The sequence below is a fragment of the Kogia breviceps genome, chromosome 15, assembly GCF_026419965.1.
Source record: "Kogia breviceps isolate mKogBre1 chromosome 15, mKogBre1 haplotype 1, whole genome shotgun sequence".
Classification (NCBI taxonomy): domain Eukaryota; kingdom Metazoa; phylum Chordata; class Mammalia; order Artiodactyla; family Physeteridae; genus Kogia; species Kogia breviceps.
The window spans coordinates 83,054,519-83,080,580 of NC_081324.1; the positions used below are offsets into that span (position 1 = coordinate 83,054,519).

Below are 26,062 nucleotides of genomic sequence, written 5' to 3' on the forward strand. Positions count from 1 at the left end.
TAAGAATAAGATGGGAATTTTTTCTGTAAGTTTCAAGCAGTATATTGATGTTATATAATCAATACATGTTATAATGTACAATGTATATTGATCATTTTATATGTTTTTCCACAGAAGAGCTTCTCCTCTTGCTATAAAACACTACTTTGTCTTTTCCCTAATTGCCTTTTATCAATTGAAAATTCTGTTCCTTGTATATAACTTTAGGAAATGTCATCGCTTTGTATCTGGTCATGATCTATATGGATGGAACATTGAGGATTATCTAAATGATGTTTGTGTACTTAAGTATATTGGGGTTCTGGAAGATATTACACTAATATTAATAGTTTTTTCTGTTTTTTTAAGAAAGAAAATTTTTAGATTTCTATTGGATTCTGATCTGTTAATTTGTACTAGTTAATTTTGATTAAACGTCTGCAAAATTTAAAGGCATAAGTTGCAGTTTCCTCTTATTTGTATTTCCCTCTCACACTTTTATTTCATATCCTTAACAACTTCAACACTTTTGTTTTATAAGGATCATCAAAACACAGAGGAAGTTTGTCAGTTAAGGACTTTGGTAAATAACCTGCGAGAGTTAATCACACTGCATAGGAAATACAACTGCAAATTGGCCCTCTCTGATTTTGAGAAGGTAGAAGTCTAGATTTATCAGAATTATTACTATTTTATCATAGCCAACACGGCTAGAGTTTGCATTTATGCCGTCTTTATTTTGATGTCCAGGAGGATACAACCACCATTGTATTCCGGATGTTTGATAAAGTGCTGGCCCCTGAGCTTATTCCTTCCGTCTTCGAGAAGTTTATAAGAGTTTACATGAGGGAACATGACTTACAGGAGGAGGAACTTCTCCTTCTGTACATAGAGGTAACTTCTTCTTTAGCTCTAGTCTTTTTTTCTGGATCTGTGCAGTGCGTCATTGTATTAAATGCTTAACTCTTTACGGGATGTCATGCTTTACCATTAGGATTGACGCAGCATATTGTATTGGTTAAGAATGTGGGTTAACTCTGCTACTAACTGACTGGTCACCTTGAGCTCAATGAGATAATGTTAGGACTTTCTCCAAATGGTTGTTGTGAAATAATAGGAGAATGAACAAAGTTTTCTGTACCATGTAAAACTGAAGGCCAAGGTTTTGGCAATTTTGCACTTGTTGACCATTGTTCAGCCTTCATGGCTAAGGGGAAGTTTTTGGTTTTTTACGCATCCATAAGAGCTATTTATCTATGTTTATATATGTGTGTGGGGGGGTGTTTTAGTGAGAGTTTTAAATTTAAAAAATGTTTATTCCATTTTAGGATTTATTGAAGAGATGTAGCTCAAAGTTCACCTCACTCTTTGATACAGCATGGGAAGCAAAAGCTATAGCAGTAATAGGATGTTTATCTGACACAGATGTAAGTAAATAGTGATCATATAGATTTTCCTTTTGAGCATTGCATTGTTTCTTAAAACTTTTCATCTGGTCACAAAAGCAACATATATTTGTTAGGGAGAATTTGTGTAATAGGAAAAAAGAATAAAAAGGAAATAAAAACCACTTAATCCTTTTTTCTTATGAAAATAAAAAGTGAAAGTCTTCTCATTCCCACCCCCAGAAAAACCCACATGGACAGTTGGATGCATATATTTTCAGGCATTTCTGTGGTCTTACAAACATAGAGACATTTTAAAATATGTTTATCATATGCCTTTATTTTGACTTCACACTGTTATTAGTCACCATTATTAAATGTGAATAAAGTCATGGAGAATATTTTTAAATACAGAGTCTTTAGAAAGTTAATAGAGCTATATGATTTAACTTTCACCAGAGAAAATACTCTTCTGAATTTTTCTAAATAATAAAATTTCCCTTTATGTGTGAATATTGGAAGACATATATGCTTTTGCAGTCAGAAGATGAAATATTCTCAAGCTTCCATCCAGTAGATGCAAGATCCCTGCTGTAGATTAGGCTGCATCATTAATTTGCATGAAAAGTAAATCCGAGGGCTATTCACTGTCGGTGTGTGTGTCTTTATAGCTCATATTTGATGCTGTGCTCAAGATAATGTATGCAGCAGTGGTCCCCTGGAGTGCAGCTGTGGAGCAACTGGTGAAACAGCACTTAGAGATGGACCATCCCAAGTAAGATTACAGTGTACCAAACTTTTTTGGTGTTGGAGAAACTTCATGTTTTGAGTTGAAATTCATATATGTTTTTCTATCCTTTACTGTGTCCCTTAGTATTTCATAAAAAAAGACAGTCTATGTTAATATCAATAAATTTACTTTTAGAGTCAAGTTATTACAGGAAAGTTACAAACTAATGGAGATGAAAAAACTTTTACGAGGCTATGGAATAAGGGAGGTGAATCTCTTAAGCAAGGAGATAATGGTAAGTACAATAATTGAATCTTTTAACGCCTTTGCTCCACTCCCAGAGCAACATGGAAAATTTAAGCAGATTTTATATTCTTTAAGATTAATAGAGCTAGGTTCTTCGCTGCTTCCCTTTTGTTAGATAGAATGTTAAGAGAGTGTTTGATTGGTTGTTAGAGTAGTAAAGACAACAAACAGTAAATTAAGAAGCTGAAGGAATATATTATACCATCATGTTGTGCGCCTTAAATATATGTAATTTTTATTTGTCAATTAAACCTCACTAAAGCTAAGGGGGAAAAAAGAAGGGTGAAAGGACTGTCATTAAATTCAGAATGCAAATCATGTTTTAATTTTTCATACAGTTTAGAGTTTGCTGCATTGTTTTAATTATATGAACAAATGATTTCTGGGCTCTCTGTGAGATTTCATAACAAAGAAATGTGCATTGTCTCTATTTCAGAGGGTGGTAAGATACATTCTCAAACAAGATGTCCCATCTTCTTTAGAAGATGCTTTAAAGGTGGCCGAAGCATATATGTTGCCTAAAGATGAAATCTACAGTCTAAGGATTATTGACCTGATTGATAGAGAAAAGGTGTGAAAATTTTATATCATACTTTTATATGGTTGGTTGGTTGGTTTTGAGTTTTTAAAGATTGAACTATCAAATTATCCAAATAGACAAGCACAAAATAAAGTTATACCAACATTGGACGTTAGATTGACCTATATATATGGTTTTGTTTTGTTTTGTTTTACGTATTTTGTGAATGCCTAATGAGCTTTCATAGTCTTTGGTAGTTAACGAAACTCAGACTCATGTTTTACATATGTGTAGGACCCTTTGTTTCCAGAAAAGGAGGTGGGTTTTCTTTTTGTGTTTTTAAGTGTCTTTATATAATTCTAAAACTACAGGCATACCTAAGAATTACAAAATACAAAGGGTAATATTTTAATTTACTTTTCCTGTTTGCTGTCATCCAAAACAGAATTTTCAGATTTTTAAACCGTAGAACCATAATGTCTTTTTCAAAATGATGTCTTTTCATCTTTAAATAGAAAAGTAAGAGGTAAATCCAAATCATCCTTTGCAGGTAGCAGCTGTTTTTCCTTCCTTTCAAACTCTGTTTACAGGGTGAAGACTGTATCCTTCTGTTGAGGGCTTTGCCCCCTGCTGAAGCTCAGAAAACTGCGGGGAGAGTAGTCATATGGGCACGGCTGGCGTTACAGGAAGAACCGGAGAATTCTAATGAGGTGAGATTTTCACTAAATAAAATGTAGATGAATCCAGTTTTTACGGATATTTATCAACAGGATAGAAAAGACAGACTTACAAATATGACTATTTGCTCTTCTCACTGCTAGAATGGCCTAATATTAAAATGCCCATTTACCATATAGAAAATTTACCATATAGAAAAACAAACAAATACAGCTGCTTTGGAGCAGTGGCTTTGAGCCCACACTGAGTAATCTAGGATCTGCACATCAAAAGGATTAACTGAAGTATCTGTTATACATAAAGAACTTTCCAGAATGCCTTGAAGTGTAAACAGTGTTTTGCATTGTATGGGACATAGTCATTACTCTCAAGTAACATCAGCCACAGAACCAAATCTAAATCTAATCTGAGAACAGAACTTGAAACTTAGTAACGGTTTCACAGTAGAGAGATAAGGGACTGAAAACCTAGTTTATCCAGGGTTAGTTGAGTTTTTTAAACCTTTGAAGATACTTACCTCTCAGCCTGTCTCAGTGGTGCACTTCAATCATTTTTTACCTTTAGGGAAATGATTTTTTTTTTTTAACACCTAAAATTTATTATCCTCTTATTGTCCACTAGGCAATAGGTTAAATACTTCAAAATGGATTGTCCATTTCTTCCTCACAGTAAAACTGTGAACAAAGTTGTGAAGGAGGCCCTATTGTTAGCTCCTTTTGATTGAGTTTAGAAACTAAAATTTTAAAATTAGTGGCTTTCCCAAGGGTATTTGGAAAGTGGCAGAGTCTCACGTCAAACTCTGTGTTCTCAACCACCAGCTTCAACTGCAGCCCGTAGTCAAAATGTTTGCGTACTTTGTACGGACCCGGCCCTTGCTAAGCATTTTACACATACCATGTCTTTCAATTAAAGCTTTTCCCTCTTTGGTTTTTCTTATCTTTAAAAAAAAAAAAAAAAAAAGATAGTTTTTTTTTTTTAGTCTTGAGGATGATTCTTTCTTAGACTTCTGATTTCTATACTAAACAAGTTCAGTTCTCTTTAACTTTTCCAGAGATCCTTTCCAGATTTTTTCTCAAATAATAAGTAAAAGCTGTTAAAAAAACAAAACCCAAATGCCTGTTAATTATAGTGTATCTGAAAGGTGATTTGGGAGATATGCATATTCTATACTATTTCTAAATCATATATCCAAGAGTCCATATGGGTATTTTTCATGTTTAGCTTATATATTATTCAATTATGATCCATTCTTTGGCTGCCCAACTCCCTGTAACACCTCTCAACTCTTAAGCCCTATTTATTGTTTATTCTGATTCTGTGCTTTTTATTTATTTGTTTATATATGCACTACATATACAATGGCAAATACAAGAAAGGGACTTCATTTTGCATTTTTCTTTTTAGGACAAGGCCTGGAGACTGTCTGTAGCGAAGACATCAGTAGACATTCTTAAACTACTGTGTGACATTCAGAAAGGTAGTTTCCCTCTCTGTTCGCTCCTCTTGGTTTAGTTCTAAAGCTGATCCTTTTCAGAAGAGGTCATCAGTGACATCTCCCATCCTGACCCACAGTTTTCCTGCCTCTGTCTTTTTTGATCTCACACACTTTTCTTCATGAAAAGGCTTTCTTGCCTTATTCTTTTGATGAGTAGTGTAAGAGCAGAAGCACGTAAGATCAACTCATCATTTGTGTATATTCTTCAATGACTGTTTTTTTGTTTGTTTGTTTTTTCTTTTGCGGCACACGGGCCTCTCACTGTTGTGGCCTCTCCCGTTGCGGAGCACAGGCTCCGGACGCGCAGGCTCAGCGGCCGTGGCTCACGGGCCCAGCCACCCCGCGGCACGTTGGGATCTTCCTGGACCGGGGCACGAACCCGCGTCCCCTGCATCGGCAGGCGGACTCTCAACTGCTGCGCCACCAGGGAAGCCCAGTGACTGTTTAATGCTGGACTAGATTTCTTTGGTGCCTTTGCACTTTTTACTCACATTGCTCACTTATCACTTGGTTATGATTGGGAAAAAACCCGTTTAACCTTGATTTTAAAACAATTAACAAAGTAATTCTCTTGGGGAAAAAAAAATCTGGAATTTATTTCAGAAAAATTGCCATTTGTCTTGTAACCAACAAACTTCTCTTTTCTACCTTCAGAAAGAATAATTAGATTTCTTTTGTACTTAAATTGTCTCCTATCAGAATCTGAAAAGAACTACTGAAGACTTGAGATGAGAAAACCAAAGTGAATTAAAATTTTAGCTCTTAAAAATTCTGATAATATCAGAATTTGGATGTATGCTATAACTTTTAAAAATTTAATTACAGACAATCTGCAGAAGAAGGATGAATGGGAAGAGACCTTGAAACAATTTAAAACTGTCGCTAGCTTACAGGTAAAGATGCTAAGCCATGTTGAACATTATCACTTGACTCATCAGTGCGTTTGACATAGATCAGTTCCTCCTCCTTAAAACCTTCTGCACTAGCCTTCAGAGACTTCAGATATACTAGTTTTTCCTCTTTCTGTCTCTTTTTTAAAGCAGCTTTAATGTAATATAATTCACATACCATACATTCCATCTATTGGAAGTGTATAATTCAATGGTTTTAGGTGTATTGCATTATTGTTTAAATCGTGGTAAAATACATACAATGTAAAATTTGCCATTTTAACCATTTTTCTATTTACAATTCAGTGGTATTGACTCCATTCACAGTGCGGTACAACCATCACCATCACCAGTATCTACTTTTCATCCCCTCAACAGAAACTTTGCACCTGTTAAGCAATAACTCCTCATTCCTCTCTCCCCGCAGCCGCTTGTAACCTCTAATCTACTTTTTTCTCTATGAATTTTCCTATTGCATAACTTTCATATAAAGTGGAATCATAAAACATTTGTCCTTTTGTGTCTAGCTTTTTTTACTTAGTATAATGTTCATCCATGTTGTAGGATGTATAGAACTTCCTTCCTGTCTCTGGCTGAATAATATTCCACTGTATGGCTCTACCACATTTTTGTTTATCTCTTGATGGACGCTTGGATTGTTTCCACCTTAGGGCTACTGTGAATAATGCTGCATTGAACACGATGTACAAATATCTGTTAACTTCCTGCTTTCAATTCCTTTGGGTATATACCCAGGAGAGGAATTGCTGAGTCATATGGTAATTCTATGTTTAACTTTTTAAGGAACTGTTCTCTCTTTTTTAATTGTATTCTACTTTATGCCTTTTTAGAAAAGCATTTTGGTTTACGGTATCTTTATAGATTATTTATTTAACCCTGGTGGCCCGGAATGATGGCTAACAGTAGCTGTCATTTACTCGGTACTTGCCATGTACTAGACATGGGGCTTTGCATGTGTTGATTGTCACAGTAGATCCCCAGGGAGGGTACTGTTACAATTCTCCTTTACAGATGAGGAAACTGAGGCACCACAGTGTCTCAAAATATTGTGAAAGACAGCAAATTGTCTGTAGAAACTGGCCCAAAAGATTACTGTCTACTTCATGATGTCTTAATTTTTTTTCTATATAGTTTCATTCTAGGCAGTTCACTTTTTCTTGAAAATTAATTTCTGTTAACTTTGAACTGATTAACTGTCTTCAGATTTGAAATTTGAAATTAATTATTTTATTTTGGCTCTGAGGCCTTCCTAACATGAAAAGATTTTGTAAATAGAAGGGCTGTCAGGATTAACTGATAAGTTCCATCAAACAGGAAATTGGGTAGATGTGAGGATCTCTTTGTGAAAATTTGAAATTAACACACCAGCAGATTTAACTCTCAACTGTACTATCTCAAAGTGTGTAAAGAAGAAATAATTTATCACAGTTTATTGTACTGCTATTTCTCAAAGTATGGCCCATGGACTCCCAAGGGTCTCTTGAGACCCTTTCAGGGAGTCCATGAGATTAAAACTCTATTTATAGCAAAAATAAGAAATTGTTCTTTCCATCCGTATTCTCTCATGAGAGTATACTGGGTTTTCAGAGGCTTCATGATGTGGTAATATCATCTCTCTAAAGGCTGATGGTATGTGCACTTTTATATGCTCTTGTATTTTAAACTTTTCTGTTTAATTTCTGATATGGTAAATATTGATAGATATCTCCTTAAAAAGTTTTTTGGGGTCCTCAATAATTTTTAAGAGTGTAAAGAGGTACTACAACCCAAAAGTTTGCGATCTTCTGTATTAAACAATAGATGTCTTCGTGTGAACCACCCAGGAGTCAGCATAAGTTAACTTCTCCGCGGTCTTCTTAAATTCGAAAATTACAGGTACTTTAAAGCAATGGTTTAGATCTAAGCAAAGTCATGTTTAGTTATAGTGCTACCATTTATGGAACAATCCTTGTGCCAGGTCTAGTCGGAGAGGCCAGGGAAACTGCTAAACATCCACCTGTGCAAAGGCAGCCCCTGTGGCAAAGAATCATCTGACAGATGAGAAACCCTGTTCTGAAGTGTGGTGTCAAAGAAGAAGGTCTCACTCACTCCCACTACCTCTTGGTGTCCTTCCCTGGGCTTCAGTAGGATCCTTTTATTGGGTTGGAAAACTTAATTCTAGGTCTGGTGTTAGCAGCTAACCAGAAGTTATTAGAGAAAAGAGCAAAACTGGCTTCTTCAAGCCACCAGGGTAGAATCGCACAAACCTAATACTTAATCCCTCCCTCCTGCTGTTCAGGGTTAGGGTTAGGATTAGGATTAGGGCAGAATTACCACAACAGAATTACCAGACCCAAAAACGTCAGCAGTGCCAAAGTTGAGAAAGCCCTGGGTTAAGTGGTATTTTCCCCTTTTCCAACCTTTATATAATAAGTAACTTTTGAAATATAGAGTCTTAAATTCTTAATTTACAAGGGAGAGAGAGAGGTAGAATAGAGGTTCGAGACACAGCGATGATTTTCAGCCGCAGATGAACTGAACAGACGTGGGGCTTTGTCTTGCTTGCCTCACTACAGGAGAACTTTGAGGTCTTTCTTTCGTTTGAAGATTACAGCAATAGTTCCCTGGTAGCAGAGCTCCGGGAACAGCACATTAAAGCTCAGCAAGTCGCACAGGCTAAACACAAACCCTGGAGGCCAGCAGAGCCTGCGGCTGCTGAGGAGGAGAGGCTGAGCGCCGAGTCCAAGCTGCACCGACAGGTGCTGGCCCTGCAGGTGTCCCAGCAAGAGCTGGAGGCCAAGATGATCTTGAGGGCCTTGAACGATGGGAACGTGGAAGTGGCGCTGAGAAAATGCAGGTGAGTTCCGGGTCCCCAAATCACACAGCTCGTCAGAAAGGGACACTGGTTTCATTTATTTCTTTGGTGACGAGGGTAGGGATGGTGACCCTTTTCACTTCCACAGACGTGATTCTTGGTTTCTCGCCCTGAGAGCCTGTTTTGGATGCCTGGGTCAGAAAGTGGTGGCGTAGGGACTTGTGGTTGAGAATCTGCCTGCCAACGCAGGGGACACAGGTTCGAGCCCTGGTCTGGGAGGATCCCACATGCCGTGGAACGACTAAGCCCGTGCGCCACGACTACTGAGCCTGCGCGCTAGACCCCGCGAGCCACAACTACTCAGCTCACGTGCCACAACTACTGAAGCCCGCGCGCCTAGAGCCCGTGCTCCGCAACAAGAGAAGCCACGGCATTGAGAAGCCCGCGCACCGCAATGAAGAGTAGCCCCCGCTCGCCGCAACTAGAGAAAGCCCGCGCGAAGCAGCGAAGACCCAACACGGCCAAAAATAAATAAATAAATAAATAAAATTTACTTAAAAGGAAGAAAGAAAGTGGTGGTGTAGAAGAGGAGTTACTACCCCTGTGTAGTTAGGTAACCAAACCATTGAGTTTAGGTCACCTTGCAGTGCAGCAGTTAGTGGTATCCCAAGCAAGTTGGAAAAGGAAGCACACTGTATACCATGAAAACATTTGAAGACACTGTAAATGTTGTTAGTGGTTATATATTAATCCGAGACAGACAGATGCATCCGCTTTCCATCTGAGCGCTCTAACTTGTGACACTTCCTTTCTTCCAAAGAGACGTGTTTCAGTGTCGCTGCAGCACCAGCACCGGGGAGTTGCTGTTCCTGACGTGCCAGCAGCTTTGTCACATGCTGGCTGCTGGCGCTCCAATGACAACCCCTGCGGGACTCCATCTTCCTTCTGAGGTACATGACCTGGCGTGCCAGGCGGCCACCATCTGCAGTCCAGGTGACAAGATTTATAGTCTTCGCGGTGCTATATTCTCTGCTTCGTTTCGTACTTGTCTGATGCTGTCTCCTTACAGGTGGGCACTGAGGTAGAGAAGTGATCATTATCTCCCTCTTTCACAGAATCTCTGTGGGGGTTACTATTTAAAAGTATTTCCAAAATTAACAATGTCATTTCTGACTGTTGACAATACTCGCTTTCAGAAGATTGTGAAATTCCTTGCCTCCCCGGGATCTGATCTTACTTTCCAGTCAAGCTTAAGAAAAATGTTGGGGCTTCCCTGGTGGCGCAGTGGTTGAGAGTCCGCCTGCCAATGCAGGGGACGCGGGTTCGTGCCCTGGTCCGGGAAGATCCCACGTGCCGCGGAGCGACTGAGCCCGTGAGCCATGGCCGCTGCGCCTGCACGTCCGGAGCCTGTGCTCCGCAACAGGAGAGGCCACAGCAGTGAGAGGCCCGCGTACCACAAAAAAAAAAAAAAGAAAGAAAAGAAAAATGTTGACCTGTATTATTTAGGGTAGTCGAAGCTATGTGGAAACCTTTCTCTCTGCTTTGTGGCCTACCTTAGAATTTTGAATGGTAATTATTCAAAGGTTGTTTTTGTTGTTCTAAACACATGAAATACTAGTTTAATGATTTTTTTTTTCTCCATTTTCTTTCAGATTTTTTGCTAGATGCCTTAGAACTCTGTAAATATACTTTAATGGCAGTAGAGCTTTCCAGACAGTGCCAAATGGATGACTGCGGAATTCTCATGAAAGTAAATTGCTTTGAATTTCTTTTCCTTAAACAAAACCCCTACCCAATCCATTACACACCACTTTTAAATCACTTGCATAGTTTATAAAAATACTGAATCTGGGCTTCCCTGGTGGCACAGTGGTTGAGAGTCCGCCTGCCGATGCAGGGGATGCGGGTTCGTGCCCCGGTCCGGGAGGATCCCACGTGCCGCGGAGCGGCTGGGCCCGTGAGCCGTGGCCGCTGAGCCTGCGCGTCCAGAGCCTGTGCTCCGCAACAGGAGAGGCCTCAACAGTGAGAGCCCCGCGTACCGCAAAAAAAAAAAAAAAAAAAAAAAAAAAAAAAATACTGAATCTACCTCTCATATTTTCTTACTCTAGACCAGAGAACTACTTAAGGGCATGAGACCACTTCTCTTTTCTAGTCACATTTATCGGCTTTAATTTGCACTGTCTTTTGAAACATTGGGCCTCAAACAAGGCATCTCTGGACATCGTCCAGAGTAACAGTTTGTTGTTTGTTGTTTTTTGTGGGGTTTTTTGGCCAGGTGGCTTGCAGGATCTTCCCCTACCAGGGATCGAACCTGGCCCCCGCAGTGAAAGTGCCAAACCCTAACCAGTGGACCACCAGGGAATTCCCTGAGTAACAATTCAATTTAAAGTGGCATTATTTTAAGCCATAAACCAGAAAAAAACAGACTACATGGTTGTATTTGCCCACCAACATTGTGTTTGGCTCTGATCGATCTGATTCTGGATTCTTCTTGGTGAAGAAGGAATCTGTGCTCTGGAATATCCTTACCTGTGTCTTTCCTGTATGATTTGACGTTTAGACTTCTTTTGGAGCTCATAAAGACCCATATGAGGAGTGGTCTTACTGTGACTTCTTCAGTGAAGATGGGATAGTTCTCGAGTCACAGGTGGTGCTCCCCGTCATCTATGAATTGATTTCGTCACTTGTGCCTCTGGCTGGTAAATCTCACCTGTGTCATCTTTTTACTGTGTATTTCTGCTTCATGCAAGTTTAAATGGTAGAGGTTTGGAACTGGAGCTACACATAGTCACATGGATGAATCTTGTGGGCATAATGCTGAACAAGTGAAGTGAGGAACAAAAGAATATGTATTGCATGATTTCATTTATGTGAAGTATCAGGACGGGCTAGAAGGAGGCCATGCTATTGGAAATCAGGGTAGTGGTTGCCCTTGGAGGGTAGACTGGAGGCAGGCATGGGGATGGCTTCTGGATGCTAGTAGTGTTCTGAGTCTTGGTCTGGAGGTACACTTATCTGTACATCCAGACCTGTAAAGGTTTTGGTTTCTTTAAGTAACGGGTTGCTTTAGAACATTATTTGATAAGAGCACAATAGTAAAGTATCTCTGGGACTATGTGCTCTAAAAGAGAGTTATTTTACTTATTGTTACTGAATTTATTCTCTTTTGTAGAGAGCAAGAGATATCCCTTCGATTCTACAAGTTTACCATACTGCTCCATCAGTGAAGGTATTTGACATCAGAAACGTATAACCATTGAATAACTATTTTGTAAATAGGCCAACATAGTAATTTCTTGAAATCCTGAATATGAATCTGATGTAATGTCCTTAATATAGTTTCTTAATTATTACTGTTACATTGTTTCTCTTCCAAACTGTCAGGAAAATGGGTCCTTTGGCTTATAGTGTTAACTTTTATGAATTTGTTCATAAATATGGTCTTCCAAGTAGAGAAATGGTTTTCTTCAGCTAATGACGTAAGCATCTCAGAAGAGGCAAGTTACAGTCAAAGTACCTCAGCGTCCATGTGCCTAGCTATTTTCTGGTTTAGATCAAGCCTCATATTAACTCTTTTATTTACTAACTTTGAGAATCAATTCTATGACCATTACCTGCATTGGAGAAGTAGACCGTCCCTGAAAACAATTTCCAGATGTTGTCTTTCTTTGTTTAAAAAAAACCTAAGTATTAAAATACTTGTACTCGAGTAAAATACTTTTATCATTTCACAGGAGACAGCCTTATGTTACCTATTATCAATTCCATCTCTGCCTTGCTTCAGAACCTTCAGGAATCTAGCCAATGGGAGCTGGCCCTAAAATTTGTAGTTGGTTCATTTGGTACCTGTCTTCAGCACTCTGTGTCAAACTTCATGAATGCCAGTTTGAGTGACAAGGTACAGTTTCGAGAACAACTACTTTCACCTTGCACAAATACAGATACAAAAGCACTGCCAAACAAAGGAATTTGGAGCCCACATTTTCCTATTTGGCTTTGTAGTAAGGAAATTGATAATTTGTCAGATTTAGGAAACATCTGTTGAATATCTACAAAGTCAGGTATAGTTCAAGGTGCTTGCACACGTTTTCTTTTTTGAAAAAAATATTTTTTATTTTATTTTATTTCTTTATTTTTGGCTGCGTTGTGTCTTCGTTGCTGTGTGTGGCTTTCTCTGTTGCAACGGGCGGGGGGCTGCTCTTCATTGTGGTGCACGGGCTTCTCATTGCAGTGGCTTCTCTTGTTGTGGAGCATAGGCTCTAGGCATGCGGTCTTCAGTAGTTGTGGCACGCGAGCTGTAGAGCGCAGGCTCAGCGGCCATGGCTCACGAGCCCAGCCGCTCCGCAGTATGTGGGATCTTCCCGGACCAGGGCTTGAACCCGTGTCCCCTGCATTGGCAGGTGGATTCTTAACCACTGCGCCACCAGGGAAGCCCTTGCACACATTTTCATACCTAATCTTTACAACAGACCTGAGAGACTCTACTTTGCAAACGAAGAAACTCAGGTTCAGGGAGGTAAAAAGTAAATAATCTGAGGCTTTTGGTTGCAGTGGTAAATCCTCTTATTCCAAGCCCAGTGACCCCATTGGGTCAAAACTATCGATCTGCTATTTGTTTTACTGTGGCCCAAATTATAATTATTACCTGATGGCATCATTAAAAAGATTCTAGAAGACAAACTATCTGTTGATAACTTGCTGATGAAGCTGGTCTTGTATTCATTTCTACTACTCTATTCATATTTACTAAATGCCAATATTTTTAAAAATCAGCTTTATTGAAGTATAGCTTTCAAAATTAAAATGCACGTATTTTAAGTATATCAGCCAATGTATTCACCTTGTCACCAACACCATAATCAAGATACAGAGTATTTCATAAGGTTCCTTTTTGCCCTTTCCCAGTCAATTCCCCTGCAAGCCCCAGCTTTCTGTCATTATAGATTAAATGACAATACTTTTTGCATATAATGCTGAATTTTCAAAGTTCCTTAATATTTAAGAAAAGTTTTCAAAACTATGCATAGACGTGGACCTGAGGATTCTTTTGTTCTTTCCTAAAAGTTGTGTGGAGAGGCCACATTAGTTAAATCCAAGCATGTTGTTATGGAATTGAAAGAGAAAGCCGTTACGTTTATCAGGGGAAACGCCGCCACGCTTTTGTACAAAGTGAGTATTTGTTTCTGGTAAGCTCTTCTCTCTCGCTCTCGCGCTCTCTCTCTCTCTCTCCCTCCCTCTCTCCTGCTTGCTTCTGATTTTTCAGTGAAGATAAGAGTAGGGGGGGGGGATGTTGGGGACTTGAACAGAATACAGAGAAGGTAAGGGTTCTGTGTCATATAGAACTTGTTAGTTTCTTTCCTTAAATTTATAATAGTGATAAAAGACATTAAAACTAAGCAAACAAGTTGGAACTATTTTACTATAAATAACTTTTCATGAAACGCTTGCTCTTTCATAGGGCCTAAAACTAAATTTAGTGACAAATCAGCCTTTAGAGACTGAATTCTGTTTTGATTGTGAGGAATTTTCTTCTCTGGATGCTTTCTTCCCACAGGTATTTAATTGTCGCCTGGTGGACCTCAACTTGGCATTGGGGTACTGCACCCTCTTACCACAAAAAGAAGTCTTTGGAAATATATGGAAGCTCATAGATAAAGCATGGCAGAATTACGACAAAATATTGGTATGACCTAAGGAAGCATACCTTCAGTTCTTGAAATGTTGAAGATTTAGGGGAAGAAGTAAAATTGGCTTTGCCACCAGATCTTAAAGATTTAGCAGAAGAAACGTCAAGCTAACACACATGGTTTCTACCAGCTTTTCCTTAACTGGCAACACACCAGTGAATGTATATGCAGGTCCTAAGCATTGCTCAACCCAGAGGATTACGTTTTTTATTTCTTAAATCTGTATTCAGCCAGAGAGCCTCACTGCTTATGTTTACTCTAGTGTACTGGAAACCTTAGACCCATGAGCTAGTTCTTCTTTGTAGGACAAGTTTAACGGATGCAAAACTCGTCTTTGATATTGTTTGTTTCAAAATTTGCCCTTTGTGGGCATTTTACATGCAGGATAGCTCAAATTTGGCCTTTTCTTATGAAAGAAATCCCGACTAAATTTATGGCATCACACTAAAAGCCGAATTACCTAAGTATTATATAAGTAATGACAGTGTATGAAGCAACATGTAACATTCCAGCTGTTATCATAAAGAAAGATTATGGTTTTTATTGTTGGGTTTCCTATAAAAGGTATTAGAACATTTTCTATTTGCAATTCAATTTTAATTCTATTTTCCTTTTTTAGGCAATATCTCTGGTGGGCTCTCAGCTGGCCAGTCTCTATCAGGAAATAGAAATGGAGCTTAAGTTCTGTGAGCTCAGTACTGATTCCCGGTGGGGCATTCGCCTTAGTAAACTTGGTGTGAGTATTCTTCAAGTGCCACGAAGTTTCATGCATTCTGATAATTACCGAGTTGGAAAATTTTAAACAGAACTCATTATCCTTTACTTTTGGAGAGGTTATGTATAAACCGACTTGTAAGTTTTAGTTAGTTATTACACGCATTGGTGCTTTCAAAGAAATAAGGACCTTTTGCCTCATTTTCTTTTTGCTATATTTTTAAAGAAATTAGAAGAGGCTTGACATTTCATCTGCTTAGCCTTCTCATTATAGGAATGTATCTAGTATTAATTAACATTTAAGGTTTTCTAGGCCTACCCTTTAGCCTCATACTTTTCTGTGTGCTATTTGTTTAAAGAAAATATTAAAATGTATATACATTGTACTAAGCCTCAGCAACTCCTACCAGGGAGAAGTAAGTGGCCCTTATTTTTCACTTTGCAAAAACAAACCAACAAAATCCTGTTTTCTTTACTATGAATGTAAAACATTTTATTTTATTTGCAAATAGTTGACTTATCGGGAATGTAACCGGGAATGTAACCATTGTAGAAATGGTGTATGTTTTGAAGCCTCATTCCTATGCAGTAATGGGACTGTTTGTTGCTAACTACCAAACTTTACTGAAGAGCCAGGGGTTAGTGTGACTAAGAGAGATTTTGGACCTCTAGCCAAACATACCTGAAATTTCAGAGTGATGGTCAAGTTGGGTAGTATGATAAAAATAAAAGTTGAAGGAGCTATAGAAAAATGTTTCTCTAAAAAAATGGATAGTAAAAGGGCAGGTCACAACAGTGCCCTTAGTCTGATACATTTCAGTTTAGCAGGGTTTTTGTTTTGCTCTTTTTATTTCTAGATTTCTTTCCAGCCAGTTTTTAGGCAACATTTTCTCACCAAGAAAGACCTCATTAAAGCTCTTGTGGAGAATATAGATATGGATACAAGCCTCATTCTGGAATATTGCAGGTAATTCTTTAAATTTCATTGGTATTTTTGCTGTTAGCTTAACAAACTGGTAATGCTAATGTGAGAACACAGTGATAACAGTGATTATTACATGTGGCCCATGACCTCTGATGTTTTCTTTTGCTCAACCCCAAACTGAGTAAGTCCGAACCAGATTAAATTCTCTTACGATATCACCTTTTTAATTCACTCTTTGGTGTTTCCTCAACTTGCCTCATGATAAGCATCACGTGGGGCACTTGATTAAAAATACAGATTCCCGGGTCCCTCTGTATTGGTTCTGACTCGGCAGGTCTGGGCTGAGGCCCAGGAAAATGGTCTTAATAGGAGCTCCAGACGATTCACATGATAAGGGAAGTTTGGGAATATTCTGAGCAAGTAAACTTCTAAATCGGGTCAAGTTAGGGGCAAGTTGATCTTAAATTAAAAATTGGTGAAAAGTATGATTTAGGGAGAATTTTTTTTTTAATAACTTTTAAAAACTAAGACTAAATGTTATTTATAGATACAGTTTACTGTGATGAGGAGGATCAAATGATTTGTAATTTATATCTCAGTTGTTTTTATCTGATAAATTTAGATATTAAATTTGCTGGCACATTATTAGTTTCAAAGTGGTTTCCCACACATCATCACGTTTACTTTTTATTGTATATTATAACCAATTTATGTATGAGAAAACAAACCCATATTAGGTGCCCTGCTCAAGGTCAGATAATAAGTACTGCTTCTAAAATACCAAGGGTTCTGTAATCCTTATGCAGTTTGTGACAGATGGGTGGAATCTCAGTTCTTGATAATGAGGCTGCTTAGTGCATTTCCTCACCAGACCAGGGATCTAGTTCTTTGTCCTTGTGGATGGTGGGGAGTAATGTCCCTATCCTGAACCTGCAAGTCAGGGACCACAGGCTGCTCATAGCTCTAGCTAGCTGTGACTTACCTGCACTCTGATATAACAAAACTACGCCATTCTTCAGTTTGGAGTGCTACAAATCCAGAATGAGGTACGCACACTCCCTCTTCTTTATTAATTTGAACTCATGGTAGATTTTTGTCTGTTGTTTTATGGCGTGACCCCTTTTCAGAAATTTAAATAGCTATAATTATGTCAGGCTCATTTCACAATCGTTGGGCTTACATGGCATTGCTGACTTTTACTTGTGTGATAGCGACTGTCTTGCCTCCGGCAGTCCCACTGAATAAATTTAGATGACCTTTACAGTTTCAGGGAATGACTTTAAAATTATCGTATGTAAAGCTCTTCTTGACATTTCAGTTATTCTGTATAACAGATTAAACTCTCCCTATCTTATTAATACAGCTTAGAAGGCATTTCAGTTGTCGATTTATCTATATTAACCTGATCCTTAATTTTTTAATGTACTACTTTTTCTAATTCAGATGGAACATATTAAAATCAAAGTCCCACATAATTCCACCCATCAGGGATAATCACTGTTAAAAGAGTCTGGCCTATGCATTTACTAACATGCATTTTTTAAAGTTTATGAAAAACGGAATTGTACATTATCTTGTAGCATGTATCCTTCACTTAACAAAATAATGTCTTCTCAGATTAGGACATATAGCTCTGCCTCATATCTGTTGAATCCTATGGTATTCCTTTGAATAAGTTATTTAACCAGCCCCCTGTTGATGAGTATTTGTTTCCAATTTTTAAATATTACAAGCAGTGGTTACAGGACATCCTATATGTGTATCTTTGCTACTTTTGTGAAGTGTATGAAAGTGGAATTTCTCTATTAAAGGACATAAATATATATTTTCAACTTTATTACAAATTTCCCTCCAAGATTGTGCCAGTTTATATGCCCACCAAGAATATCTGATATTTTTTAAAGCAAGAATTAACTTTGAAAACAAGTAGATGGTCTGGTTATAACACTTGACAATGGAAGGGTTAGATTGCAGTGGTGGGAGCTCATACCTAAGTTTTCTGTGAGAAACTCTGTGTAGAAATGCATGCATTTTGGGACATTCATGTGTAATTGAATACTTATTTCAGCACATTTCAGTTGGACTCTGATGCAGCTCTTCAGCTGTTCATTGAAACACTCCTCCACAACACTAATGCCAGCCAGAGCCAGGGAGGCACAAGCACGGAATCCACAGAGCAGCAGCGTTCCAAACTCCTGGCCAAAGCCATCGAAATGGTTCCTTTACTGACAAGCACGAAAGATTTGGTCATCAGTCTTAGTGGAATCCTGCATAAGGTAGGTGAATGGTGAAATGAATGCATTGGGTCATTTCAAGCATCCCTCCTACCCTTAATTAATTAGATATGTATAGTAACAAATTGAAAATGTTAGTCCTATATTTTTTGTAAACTATTAATTTTCAAAAATTTTTAGATTTCTGTATTTTTATTATACTTTAATACAGCACGTTTCCTGTCTTTTTTTCCGCCAAAATAAAAATAGCCCTTTTTCCCCAGATTTTTAAAAATAGCACACATTCTTTGAAAAAGATCAAACTAGAGAGAAAGGTATAAATCAAAAAGTGAAATTTCCCTACAACCCCACTCACTCCCACAGATAAAAATGTTAATAATTTGTTAAATATCTTAGACTAAATATACTATCCTGTCACTCTCTTTTTTCATTTAACGTATTGTCGTTTCATGTCAATGCATAGACATCTCTCTCATTTTTGACAGATACATATTTATTATTCCACTATGTGGATGAAACATCCTGTATTTAACCAGGCCTTTATGAAAGGACATTTAAATTGTAAATTTCATTATTATAAGTTGTTAAAATGAATATCTTCATACACACATTTGCCCTCTTGTCTGATTATTTTTTTAGGAGCTCTTCTGAGAATTGAAACTTTTAGGTCAAGGGGTAGTTTGATGGGGGAGTGACGGTGGATAGAAGGGGAAATAAAATTATAATACTTCAGTTTTATGTTTTGCTTATAATTCAGCAAAAAATTATATAGACTTGCTCAAAATTTCTAGGTACTAAAGAGATCATCTTCCCACTTTGTTCAATGTTATTGTTCACGTGAATTTAGTTGGCTTTTTTTGTGTGTGTGGTACGCGGGCCTCTCACTGTTGTGGCCTCTCCCGTTGCGGAGCACAGGCTCCGGACGCGCAGGCTCAGTGGCCATGGCTCACGGGCCCAGCCACTCCGTGGCATGTGGGATCTTCCCGGACCGGGGCACGAACCCGTGTCCCCTGCATTGGCAGGCGGATTCTCAACCACTGCGCCACCAGGGAAGCCCTAGTTGGCATTTAAATTTTATTTTTTAAAAGTAATGGTGTGTGGGCAGAAACAGAACAAAGAGAATATTTCCTTTCTTTTTATAAGCATATATAGATGCCACCCAGCTAGTTCTTGTATCTTAGTATATGGTTATAGTTGGATTGAAATCCTTTGGAAAGGTTTTGTTTGGAGACCCACACTTTTAGTTATATCATTTCCAAGAAAAGGTCAAATTTCTCCTATTCTAATTTTCCCATCATAAATGGAAAAAAGAATTTTAATTTTAAAACCTTATAAAATTATTCGGACTTCCCTGGTGGTGCAGTGGTTAAGAATCCGCCTGCCAATGCTGGAAACACGGGTTCGAGCCCTGATCTGGGAAGATCCCACATACTGCAGAGCAACTAAGCCCGTGCACCACAACTACTGAGCCTGTGCTCTAGAGCCCACGAGCCACAACTTTTGAGCCCGCATGCCACAACTACTGAAGCCCGTGCGCCTAGAGCCCATGCTCCGCAACAAGCGAAACCACCACGATGAGAAGCCCCCACACGCCACAACTAGAGAAAGCCTGCGCGCAGCAACAAAGACCCAACACAGCTAAAAATAAATAAATAAATAAAGATTTTAGAAAATCTTATAAAATTTTAATATGTTTATCTTTCTAGGTTTTTAGTACCTTAAGAACATTTCTCTGTATTGAAATGACATTGCCTTGTACAGGTTTCTTAAAAAACAGCTTCTGAGACATTCTAAGATGTATGTTTATTCTAATAGTTAATTTTAGAGATGAGAAAATGTTAGTTCATTTTTAAAAGAATAATCTAACTTAATATTGTAGTGCACTGAGCTGTTATATTTGTAATCTCTGCTGATGAAAATAACTGCGTAAAACCATCAACCAGCCTGGCAACGTCTTCTCCAGTTGTGATGTATTTTTGTTTTTATGCAGTTGGATCCCTATGACTATGAGATGATTGAAGTCGTCCTGAAAGTCATAGAAAGAGCTGAGGAAAAGATAACCAACATTAATATTAACCAGGTATAACAGATATATTATAGATTTTAAAATTATGTTTTTATTTGGACCATTTTTAAAAATTACTGATATCTAGTGTCTTTCTGGACTGTCCTCTGAGCTCCCTTTAAACTGTAGTTTTTACTCTATTTCCTTTTCTTTAAAAGGGATACAGAAGTGAAAAGAGTTTTTGTGCTCTCCATGTTTTAGCTTAATCCAGTTTTTGCTCTACTGAGGCAATTTAAATCTGGCCAAGAGTACAAAGTCACTAAAAGACTGATTTAGAAGAATTAAGGCAAAAATATTTGTCATCTGGCGAAAAAAAAAAAAAAAAAAAATCAAAGCATGTAAGACCCAGAGTCAGATTTAGCTTTCTATATTAGTAGGTAGGTCCTGGACTAAATTCTATTTCAGTACTCAGTAACTTCCTAGTGTTTTACAAATATGGTCATAGGAGCTTACATATATTTTTTAAATTGGGTTTTTAAAATTTTTTTTTAAATGGGTTGATTCAAAAAGTTATATAAGCCCTAAGGACTTCCCTGGCGGTCCAGTGGTTAGGATGTGTCTCTTTCATTGCCGAGGGCCTGGGTTCAATCCCTGATCAGGGAATTAAGATTGCCTACGTGCAAGTTGTGTGGCACGGCCACAAAAAAAAAAGTTGTACAAGCCCCCAAAATATAAGAGGTAACCTTAAGAGAGAATATAGAGGATTAATTTTAGATCTACTGCCTATGTATTTAAAGTGAAATCAAGTATTTTTGAGATATATCTAAAACTATTTGAAGAGAGTAGAGAACTTCCAAACTCTGGTTTATAAAACATCCCACCAACAACAGGGTTCCGCTGGTTTCTCCTAGTATAATTTCTTTAATGATCACAAAAGTTATGGTTTAGAGAAGAACAGCATAGGGGCTTCCCTGGTGGCTCAGTGGTTGAGAATCTGCCTGCCAATGCAGCGGACACAGGTTCAAGCCCTAGTCTGGGAAGATCCCACATGCTGTGGAGCAACTGGGCCCGTGAGCCACAATTACTGAGCCTGCACGTCTGGAGTCTGTGCTCCACAACAAGAGAGGCCGCGATAGTGAGAGGCCTGCGCACTGCGATGAAGAGTGGCCCCCTTGTGCCACAACTGGAGAAAGCCCTCGCACAGAAACGAAGACCCAACACAGCCAAAAATAAATAAATTAATTAATTTTTTTTAAAAAGAAGAATAGCATAATAGTTTTGAAGGTAAAACTACGAAAGGTTTTGATCATCTTTATGAATTTGAGACTGTCCCAAGAATAGAACCCTATGATAGTATAGAATTAGATGATTTTAAAACACTTAGTGATTGGTTTAATCTCACAGGAAAATACTTTTTTATTTTAATGTAGGCATTGAGTCTTCTGAAACATTTGAAGTCATACAGAAGAATTTCTCCTCCAGTGGACCTAGAATATCAGTATATGTTGGAGCACGTAATAACTTTGCCATCAGCTGCCCAAACTAGACTGCCTTTTCACCTAATATTCTTTGGCACAGCACAGAGCTTCTGGAAAATTCTCTGTATGTTCATTAACTTCTTATGAATTGTACCGAATAGCCAAAACCCTTTTCTTAGGTAAATCATACTATCTTTGTTTCCTTTCTAGCTACAGAACTCAGTGAAGAATCCTTCCCAACATTGCTCTTAATTTCTAAGTTAATGAAGGTAATGGGTTAAAACTCGTAAAAGTCGTATCTTTATTCTGTAATTCATTCAGACCCTGTGCAGAAAGATTTTATGCTGTTTTCATGTAAAGCCTTTAAAGGTGACCATGTAAGTCAGCCTTAACTTTTCCTTTCTTTGAAGTTCTCTTTGGACACCCTGTACGTGTCTACAGCCAAACACGTTTTTGAAAAAAAACTGAAGCCTAAGCTCCTGCAGTTAACACAAGCTAAATCCTCAGCACTGATTAACAAGGAGATAGCCAAGATCACTCAAACCATCGAATCCTACTTGTTATCTATCGTTAACCCAGAGTGGGCTGTAGCCATTGCCATCAGTCTAGCCCAGGATGTCCCAGAAGGTATGGATTCTTCCCTTAATTGGGCTTAATTGGACTTCCCTTAATTGGGCTTAAAATGGTCGGCTGTGTTGTTTTTGGAACTTGCAGTAAAAAAAAATGTACTCCTTTCTTATCTTTAAGGAGAAACAGTATGATAGCTTAGAAATGTACGTGCCCCCTCTCCTCACTTGCGGCACTGCTGTACATTTAAGAGGAACCAAGCAAGACGCCATGCTGCTTGCCCAGGGTGCAGAGACATAGGCATTGCTCGGCTTGAATATAGATGAATACTTCCTCATATCCAATCATACATACTTTCAATAATGAATCCTTAGACATTGTTGCATGATCAAAAAAATAACACAAACACAGGGCCCTTATTGCCATGTTTTTTGGTTGTAACAAAAGTTGAAAATAACTAATTTTTTTAAATGATCATTTGTCAGGAACTGGTTAAAAAAATAGTGTATTCATAGAATGGAATTCTATGTAGTTGATTTGGAAAAATATCCAAGATACATATTAAGTGAGAACAGCAAATTGTACTACATGTATATGATCTTATCCCATTTGGGTTAACGTGCTTGAGCACACGTGCTCACGCTCACACACACACACACACACACACACACACACACACACACATACACACGGAAAACTTCTGGAGGAAAGTAAGGATCTAGGGAATAGGAATAGAAACTGAAGAGATGGGCCTCTGTGGACTTGTACTTCCTACTTTGTATCCTCTGGCCTGTTTAAATTGTTTTTTACTGTGAGTATGCTCCCTGTCCTTGTTGTAAAAAACTGGCTAATTTGACTGAAATACATTGTCTTGAAAGGACTACGATTTGCTTATAAATCTTTTCTCTCTCTAGGCTCCTTCAAGATGTCCAGTTTGAAATTCTGCCTGTATTTAGCTGAGAGGTGGCTTCAGAATATCCCATCTCAGGTGTGTCTGAACTGTAAAACTGAAGGCTCCTCTTTTTTTTTTTTTAAATGAAAGGGTAGCTGATTTACAATATTATATTAGTTTCAGGTGTACAAAATAGATTCAAAATTTTTATAGATTATACTTCATTTATAGTTATTATAAAATATTGGTTATACTCCATGTGCTGTACAATATATCCTTGCAGCTTGTTTATTTTATACATAGTAGTTTATACTTCTTATTCCCCTACCCCTATGTTACCCCTCTCTCCTTCCCTCTCCCCACTGGTAACCACTAGTTTCTCCTCTAACTGTGAGTCTGTTTCTGTTTCATTATACACATCCGTTTGTTTTATTTTTTAGATTCCACATGTAAGTGGTAACGTACAGTATTTGTCTTTCTCTGTCTGACTTATTTCACTAAGCATGATACCCTACAGGTCTATCCATGTTGTTGCAAATGGCAAAATTTCATTCTTTCTCCTGACTGAGTAATATTCCTTTATATATATGTATATACCGTATCTTCTTTTTCCATTCATCTGTTGATGGACACTAGGTTGCTTCCATATCTTGGCTACTGTAAGTAGTGCAGCTATGAACATTGGGGTACATGCTCTGCTTTCTTTTTAATTTAAATTGTGCTCTCCTAGCATCCTTTTTCATCCTGCCCTGGTGATAGGTGTTTTCAAGGGTTGGATGCCTAAAATGGAAAAAGAAGATGAGGCTTGGTATAGATACTTAAGGGTGTAACTAAGGCAGAGAGGGACCTTGACTGATAAAGCTGGATTCTTAGGCTCACTTGCGATTTAGAAAACAAGAGTTTCTTTTTGCTTGGAATTTTTTAAAAGGATGAAACACGTGAAAAAGCTGAAGCTCTGTTGAAGAAGCTTCATATTCAGTACCGGCGATCAGGCACGGAAGCTGTACTCATAGCCCACAAGCTGAACACTGCAGAGTATTTAAGAGTGATTGGAAAACCAGCACATCTCATTGTCAGTCTGTACGAACACCCCAGCATAAATCAAAGAATTCAGAATTCATCTGGCAAAGATTATCCTGGTGAGGGCAAAACCCTTTTTATCTTTTTGTCCAAGGAGACCTATCCTTTTGATTCCCAGGTATCTTGCATTGAAAACCTGAGGTTTTCTTTCTGTAATTCTTTACCTTTAATATCTTAGATATTCACGCGGCTGCCAAAGAAATAGCTGAAGTCAATGAAATTAATTTGGAGAAAGTCTGGGACATGTTGTTGGAAAAATGGCTGTGCCCGTCTGCCAAGCCTGGTGAAGTAAGTACTTGTTCTGAGTGTCTGTTGTTGAGTCTGAGCTGATGGCTTCTTCTCAAAGGCTAATTATTTGTCTTGCAATGAAACGACTTCTAATTAGGAGCTCAGAATGTTAGAAGAAGGAACATTCGAGCATTTTAATACCTTCTGTTATCTGATGAGTTTTAGTGGGGTTGTTTACATTTTCTTTTCCTTAAAATATTGTTTTGCTGCTATTCTACCTTTTTTTTTAACTTGCCAATTTTTTTTATTGAAGTATAGTTGATACATTCTACCTTTTTTTTTTTTTTTTTTTTTTTGCCGTTCGCGGGCCTCACTGCTGTGGCCTCTCCCGTTGCGGAGGACAGGCTCCGGACGCGCAGGCGCAGCGGCCATGGCCCACAGGCCCAGCCGCTCCGCGGCATGTGGGATCCTCCTGGACCGGGGCACAGACCCGTGTCCCCTACATCAGCAGGCGGACCCTCAAGCACTGTGCCACCAGGGAAGCCCGCATTCTACCTTTTAATTGATGAATGAGATGAATTTCAGATGAATTCTTGTATAAAAGAAGTGGCACATTCTTAGACTCAGATTCATGTGATTATTTTATTTTTTATTTTGAAATAATTTTAAAGGTACAGAAAAGTTGCAAGAATAGTATGAAAGAAGTCCCTGTATATCCTTTGCCCACATCTATCAGTTTTTCACATTTTGCCACATCTGCTTCATCAGTCTCCCTGTAATATATTTACCCATAACATTTTTCTGAACCATTGGAGAGTAAATTACACGCGTCCTGCCCCTTTACCCCTTAAGAATTAAGTTTGTAGTTCAAAGAACAAGGATTTTCTCTTACTTAACCACAGTATAATTATCAAAATCAGATCATTTAATATTGATACAATTTTGATACAATATTGATAAAGTACATATATGTATGTATGTATACCTGAATTTATGGTCCATGTTACAATTTAACCAGTCACGCCAATAATGCTCCTGATAGCAGTTTTCTCCTCTGGGACCAGAGTCTAATCCAGGATTATGTGTTGCATTTATTTGTCATGTCTCTAATCTCTTTTACTCTAGAACAGCTCCAGAACTTTTCTGTCTTTCGTGACACTGGCAGTTTTGAACAGTTTAGGCCCGTTATTTTGCCCCTCAGCTTGGGCTTGCCTGTGTCCTCATGATAAGGTTGGAGTTACGCGTTTTGGAGAGAGTATTACCTGAGTGATGGTGTGTCTTTCCCAGGGTCTGACATCTGGGGGCACACGATGTCTCTTTGCCCTAATAGGGATGTTAATTTAGCTAACTTGGTTATGCTGTTGTCCATTTCTGTACCACATAGTAACTGCGTTTCCTTTCATAATTATTAGGGGAGATGTTTTAAGACAGTGAAATATTCTGTTCTTCAGATT

At 38.3% G+C, this 26,062-nt stretch overlaps 1 protein-coding gene across 1 annotated transcript in view; it reads left to right on the top strand.

Moving 5' to 3' along the window:
• Positions 1-26,062, top strand: part of KNTC1 (kinetochore associated 1) — a 70,814-nt gene that overhangs the window by 30,822 nt on the left and 13,930 nt on the right. Inside the window, exons 25-51 of the mRNA XM_067015778.1 lie at positions 521-637; positions 730-873; positions 1,308-1,406; positions 2,036-2,139; positions 2,290-2,389; positions 2,837-2,971; positions 3,511-3,630; positions 5,003-5,075; positions 5,919-5,986; positions 8,560-8,840; positions 9,619-9,791; positions 10,451-10,548; positions 11,359-11,497; positions 11,971-12,027; positions 12,533-12,696; positions 13,863-13,967; positions 14,353-14,481; positions 15,105-15,221; positions 16,057-16,166; positions 18,193-18,400; positions 20,349-20,438; positions 21,794-21,965; positions 22,052-22,110; positions 22,252-22,468; positions 23,323-23,396; positions 24,229-24,439; positions 24,559-24,668. Coding sequence (XP_066871879.1) covers positions 521-637; positions 730-873; positions 1,308-1,406; positions 2,036-2,139; positions 2,290-2,389; positions 2,837-2,971; positions 3,511-3,630; positions 5,003-5,075; positions 5,919-5,986; positions 8,560-8,840; positions 9,619-9,791; positions 10,451-10,548; positions 11,359-11,497; positions 11,971-12,027; positions 12,533-12,696; positions 13,863-13,967; positions 14,353-14,481; positions 15,105-15,221; positions 16,057-16,166; positions 18,193-18,400; positions 20,349-20,438; positions 21,794-21,965; positions 22,052-22,110; positions 22,252-22,468; positions 23,323-23,396; positions 24,229-24,439; positions 24,559-24,668 — 3,474 coding nt within the window. The remainder of the gene's footprint in view (positions 1-520; positions 638-729; positions 874-1,307; positions 1,407-2,035; positions 2,140-2,289; positions 2,390-2,836; positions 2,972-3,510; positions 3,631-5,002; positions 5,076-5,918; positions 5,987-8,559; positions 8,841-9,618; positions 9,792-10,450; positions 10,549-11,358; positions 11,498-11,970; positions 12,028-12,532; positions 12,697-13,862; positions 13,968-14,352; positions 14,482-15,104; positions 15,222-16,056; positions 16,167-18,192; positions 18,401-20,348; positions 20,439-21,793; positions 21,966-22,051; positions 22,111-22,251; positions 22,469-23,322; positions 23,397-24,228; positions 24,440-24,558; positions 24,669-26,062) is intronic.